Below are 5,560 nucleotides of genomic sequence, written 5' to 3' on the forward strand. Positions count from 1 at the left end.
AAGCCTAACTATAATTGCTTCCTTAAAAAGTCACCAAATATGATGAATTAGGTACTCAAAAAGAAAAAAAAGCGTAAAAAACCCGATTTGCAAGTTTGAATTAATGTTTTGCCTCATGAAAGCTTTATATGCCTGGCAGTCTGGCTCAGTATGCAGGCATATAGATAGTACATCATATGTAATTATATAAGCAGATGAGAGTTTTATTTTCTAAATAACTCTTCACTTGTATAATAATATATGATGTACTATTTTATATTCAAGAAAACGTGTTGACAAATCTCTTCTTTAGTGGAATTTGTTGTCGTGGCTTTTCGTTTTCTTTCGAGAGAAAATTATAACCTCACCAACCGCCCTAAACTTTCATTTTCTTGTCATTCACTGAGAAACAAGTAGAGGGTTCTTCTCATAAGAAACAGGTAGAGGATTCTCCGCCCTATAGACACTATCTCTGTCTCAAATAAAACACAGCGTAATACGATAAGGTTCGTTGCAGCAGCAGATGTAAGCAGTCGCCAGTGGAGGCTTTCCTTGTCATCTGGGTCGGGTCATACTCGATGAGGAAAGGCCCAAACCCGAGTCCATATCCAATCATTAACCCTTTTCTTAGGGGAATGGTTGGGAGGGAACGAAAATAAGTGTCGGCTCTCGGGTTCGCTGCTCCAAAAACTCAATAGAAAACTCTCTCTCTCTCTCTGCATATATATACAAAAACTTTGCAAACGAACTCTCATCACTCTCTCCATCCTTTTCCTTTGGCTACCATTGCATCACTCCTCCAACCCATCAATTTCGATCTTTTGTTTCGACTTTCGAGTTTCGACATCCATTTACTGAAACTGATCAACTGGGAGGTTTTCTTTCTTTATTTCATTTCAGGTACATTATGCCGTTTCTGGTTTTGCCATAATAATAAGCTATTTTGTTTCTGTTGTAAACAACGTTTTTATTTCATAAATTTGGATCCACTTTTTCCTTGTTTTTATGCTTAACAGCATCAACAACCCACATTATATATTTATATATGTCTGTGTGTGTGTGTATATTCATTAATGTCAGTCAGCACGTTGGCATTGCCGTCTTTATTTTTTCAGTTAGCACTCTCCTTTTTAAGAGAGTTTAAGAGAGTGTTTAAGTGAGCTATTAATAATTCTTCTGTGTGTATATCAAAATATATGTGTATTTCTTTGTGTGGTTGAAGTTGAACTTGGATTTTCCACTGAACCAAGGCCACGGGTGAGTTGGGTACTTTGAAGCAATATCAAAGATGGGTTTTTTTTTTTTTGTTGGGTTAGATTGGATTGCAATGCTTCCATTTGGGTTTCTGCTTTTTTCTGAGAAAAATCCATTTGTTTATGTCAGCCAATAGATTTCTGAATGATTTTGTTAGCATTTAGATTTAGAAATGTTTGCATATATAATATGATCGATGAGTCTGTTTTTATTATTTTTCTTTAATATAATTTATTATTATTTTGGTAACTTTACCTTTTCCGAGTGTATAATGTTGGCTTGATGTAAAAGGAGCCACCTAGTTTTGAAAAGAACCAACTTTATGGCCTTGAAATCTTGATACCTTGCAAAAGTTGGAAAAAGCTCTTTGTTGCTAATGCTTATCCTTGACCATTAAGCAATACGAAAGCTGAGAATTAAACTGGTTTGGATCATTCAAGGAGGATCGGTTCTAGTTAGATATTCTGGGATTTTTTTTATTTTTTGTTATGGTGGAAAACCTGCAAACTAGATTCCCTTTCTTTTACTTACGTATGTATGTATGTATGTATGTATGTATGTATGCATGTTGTAGACACAATATATCGATGATTGTCCCAGTAGATGTAGATTCTTGATTGATTTTGTCAATTGGTTATGCCTCTAAATGAATTTCTCTGGTGTCGTTGGTGTTTTCTTTTTTCCTTCGATTTTGTTTTTAGTATATTGATTTCTTTATTCGTATAGGCAGATGGCTGGTGCAAGATTAGGCCAATGGTTGTTTGTTCTAGTATGTGCAGTCATGCTGCTGAAAGCAGCCGGATTACCTGTGGGAATAACTTACGTTCATAGTGCGGTTGCCAAAGGAGCCGGTGAGAAACTCTTGTGCAAATACGCTGATGAGAGTAATTTCCTTTTTTTCGAGTTTCATTTTCAAAACAAATATTTGATTTAGGATTTGGAATTTGACATGTTGTGCAGTTTGCTTGGATGGGAGTCCCCCAGCCTACCACCTTGATAAGGGATATGGTTCAGGAATTAACAATTGGTTGGTTCACATTGAGGTTTGTCCTTTTCTCTCAGCTCCCAGTACAGTTTCTTTCACAAGATAAGAGGAACAAAAAGAAGAAGGTATATCGACAGTTTTCATGAAATCTGTGTATTTGATAGCTCGTGAATTTCTGATGCCGTAATTCTTCTTCCTTATGTTTTGTTCTTAGGGAGGAGGATGGTGTAACAATATCACAACTTGTCTTGTCCGTAAAAACAACCGTTTAGGTTCATCTAAGAAAATGCTCAAGGAAATTGCATTTTCAGGGATTCTGAACGGCAGGCATATGTTTAATCCGGGTTTGATATCTATTTTCGCTAATCAAGATTTAGTACTTCTTGCCATTGTTTAAACAATTTTCTTTTTTTACGATGAAAAGCTTAGTAGTATAGTTGATCGATATAGCTTTCATTCTTCTTTTGTCTGTTGAGTTCCTTGCTTTTTACCAGTAGAACTAAAAGTCCATATTCCATGCCAGACTTTTACAACTGGAATAGAGTCAAAGTTAGGTATTGCGACGGGGCATCATTCACTGGTGATGTTGCAGCTGTAAACCTAGTAAGTTACCTTCCAAGTAGCAGTCCGAGTTTGCAGACACCATTTGTCCTGAATCTGGATCTCTTATTTCATTTCTGATTGTGGGATTATCAATGAAATAACAATTTGAGCAGGCCACCGGTCTTTTCTTCAGAGGAGCAAGGATTTTTCGTGCTGTCATTGAAGATCTATTAGCAAAAGGAATGGGGAAGGCTAAAAATGTATGACCCCTTAACTGTCAACCATTTCAGCTCTGTTGTCATCAGCTCTGATGACTTGCTAGCACATTTTACTGCAGGCTATTCTCTCTGGTTGTTCTGCTGGTGGATTGGCGTCCATTCTTCACTGTGACAACTTCCATGCCCTCTTACCTGTTGGAGCTAAAGTGAAATGTGTTTCAGACGCTGGTTACTTCATTAATGCGTAAGCTCACGCTTAGTACCTTGTATTCTGATTCCCAAACTACACGAGAGTTGCTTATCCACCTGGTAATGAATTGCAGGAAGGATGTTTCTGGAGCACGACACGTTGAACAGTTTTTTAGTCAAGTGGTTGCAACACATGTATTCCCTCTCTCCTTCTCTCTATATAAGATGCGAAAAGAGAGTTTCCCTTATTTGTCAGCCCTTCCTAATGTGGTTCAAATATTAATCCACGTTGCTTCTCATTGTCAATCTTTGTGTAGGGTTCGGGGAAGAATTTGCCTCCATCTTGCACTTCAAAATTGAGTCCAGGTTTGGTAAGTATTTGATATTTGTAAAGATTTTCAATTGCAACTATATCCTTTTCATTTGTAAATTCTAATGATACTTTTGAAACAATAATCTAGTGCTTTTTCCCGCAATATTTTGCCTCACAAATCCGGACGCCAATGTTCTATGTAAATGCAGCCTACGATTCATGGCAGGTTAGCTTATTCTTTCTGTTACGAACTCTGCTAAGTTGCTTCCCTTGAATTTCAGTTCGTCGTCTATTTTTCCTTTTGATTTCCTCTTATTACTTGATCTGATTGTGTCCATCCAGATAAAGAACATCTTGGCACCTGGAGTTGCCGATCCCCATGGGACTTGGCAGAACTGCAAGCTTGACATAACGCATTGTAAACCCACTCAACTCAAAACCATGCAAGGTGCGTAATTATAAACGCCAGAAAACTAAGCCAGTATCAACGGACAGGCCAAGGCCATCCGGCCTTCAGAAGTTTTCAAGCCGAAACAGAAATTAGTTGATCCTGGTTGAATACTTTGTCTCGTTTTCAGATTTCAGGGCGCAGTTTTTAAGTGCAATTGGTGGTGTGAGCGGCTCTCGATCAAAAGGAATGTTCATAGACTCTTGCTATGCACACTGCCAAACTGAACTGCAGGAGACATGGTTAATGCCCGACTCTCCGGTACTGAACAAGACGGTAAACATCAAACACAGCTTTCATTCATGCATCTTCCATGACTTACTGCTATACATTAGTTCTAATTTGTTGTTAAAACTGTATTTTCATCTGCAGACGATTGCAAAGGCAGTTGGAGACTGGTTCTATGACCGAACTCCCTTTCAAAAGATTGATTGTCCTTACCCTTGCAATCCCACTTGCCATAACCGTAACTTTGATCCAAATCACCACCAACACAGTAATTTCGCCAAAATGTCGAGAAAGGTATATCAAACGTAGAAAATAGATTTATCAATTTGTGAGACACATATATATTCATTTTTACTAGCTAGATTTATAGGTCAAGTTAATTATGTCGAATACGAAAGAAAAGAAAATTGTCATTGATCAAGTAGTACGAAAATAACGGCAAGGCCACCACGGCACAGAAGCTTGTGTGCCGGGTGTGTCTTCCCTCATTGTTTATGTAATTGGTCATTAAATCTCGGTTGTATCCACATTCTTCCACCTTTGATTCAGTATCAAAAGACAATTTATAGGGCAATTCAATGAAATACGACTTATGAGTGTAACTTTTGCGGGACCGTAAGCAAGGTCATTTCTTTTAATTTTGGGCTTGAAAATCGTTCAAGGCCAGCCGCCAAAAGTAGGGTCTGTCACCTCTTCTCTGCAGCGTCTTTAGCCTTTGTACCCCTCTTCTCTGCTTTATGTTTGTTTCCTTGGTTGTTTCCTTCTGGTTGGCCTCCCTGTGTTTTTGGCTCCGGCCTTGGTTACGAACCTTTCCAGTTTCTCCAAAAAAAAAGTAGGGTCTCTCACCTACCGCCATTTCTGAGTGCGGACTACCTTTTCCAGACCTTGCTTGCCGACCAAATTCGGACCGTTGGATCTGATTTCAACGGCTGAAAACAATTCAATCAAAGCAAGCTTAGTGTCACAATAAAACTGAATTCCGGGTCCTAAAAAGTAAAAACCCATATAATTCACGGGTAAACTTGAGAAATTTTGGGAAATCCCTCGTGTTCCTCTCGCGTCTCAATCTCTCGTCTCTCTCTAACTCTTAACTCTCTGCTCTGCATGACTGCATCTCACCCTCGCAGTCACAAGTGGAGATCTCACATTTAATTGACGCCGCCGTCTCCGTCGCCGACGGAAGCTAAGTCCAGCGTCATCCTCTCCTCAAATTGAATCCAAGATTTGAAATTGTAGTTGTTTTTAGGATTCGGGTATTGGGTTTTGGTGGGTTTTGATGAATTTGGCATCAATTCGATGGGTTTTTGGGCAGATTAAATTGGTTTATGGGGATTTTTGTTATTAATACCAGATTAAATTTAGTTGATATTAAGGGTAGGATTGAATTCCGTGGACAGGAAAGG

The 5,560-nt window shown here is 38.6% G+C and overlaps 1 protein-coding gene across 3 annotated transcripts; it reads left to right on the top strand.

The window, feature by feature from the left end:
• The first annotated feature begins 391 nt into the window (after positions 1–391).
• LOC137710402 (pectin acetylesterase 8-like) lies at positions 392–4,705 on the top strand. 3 transcript variants are annotated; one of them, XM_068449410.1, is made up of 13 exons: positions 392–879; positions 1,964–2,084; positions 2,194–2,276; positions 2,433–2,562; positions 2,742–2,821; positions 2,935–3,021; positions 3,099–3,223; positions 3,303–3,363; positions 3,486–3,539; positions 3,630–3,707; positions 3,824–3,929; positions 4,060–4,205; positions 4,302–4,705. In XM_068449410.1, the coding sequence occupies exons 2-13, from the start codon at positions 1,964–1,966 to the stop codon at positions 4,464–4,466; spliced, it is 1,236 nt and encodes a 411-aa protein (XP_068305511.1). In that variant the 5' UTR covers positions 392–879; the 3' UTR covers positions 4,467–4,705. The 3 variants fall into 3 exon arrangements, with proteins under 3 accessions (XP_068305511.1, XP_068305510.1, XP_068305512.1); XM_068449409.1 differs by having other exon boundaries at positions 394–879; positions 1,960–2,084; XM_068449411.1 differs by lacking the exon at positions 392–879 and having other exon boundaries at positions 1,954–2,084; positions 2,194–2,343.
• Positions 4,706–5,560: the final 855 nt, after the last annotated feature.

Source organism: Pyrus communis, chromosome 12, assembly GCF_963583255.1.
Source record: "Pyrus communis chromosome 12, drPyrComm1.1, whole genome shotgun sequence".
Taxonomy (NCBI): Eukaryota; Viridiplantae; Streptophyta; class Magnoliopsida; order Rosales; family Rosaceae; genus Pyrus; species Pyrus communis.

What these genes read in the sequence shown, in the direction of transcription:
- LOC137710402 (XM_068449410.1), top strand. Translation starts at nt 1,964, where the DNA reads ATGGCTGGTGCAAGATTAGGCCAATGGTTGTTTGTTCTAGTATGTGCA. An exon ending in TGCGGTTGCCAAAGGAGCCG is followed by an intron (nt 2,085 to 2,193) that starts GTGAGAAACTCT and finishes CATGTTGTGCAG; the next exon opens with TTTGCTTGGATGGGAGTCCC. An exon ending in TCAACTCAAAACCATGCAAG is followed by an intron (nt 3,930 to 4,059) that starts GTGCGTAATTAT and finishes TCTCGTTTTCAG; the next exon opens with ATTTCAGGGCGCAGTTTTTA.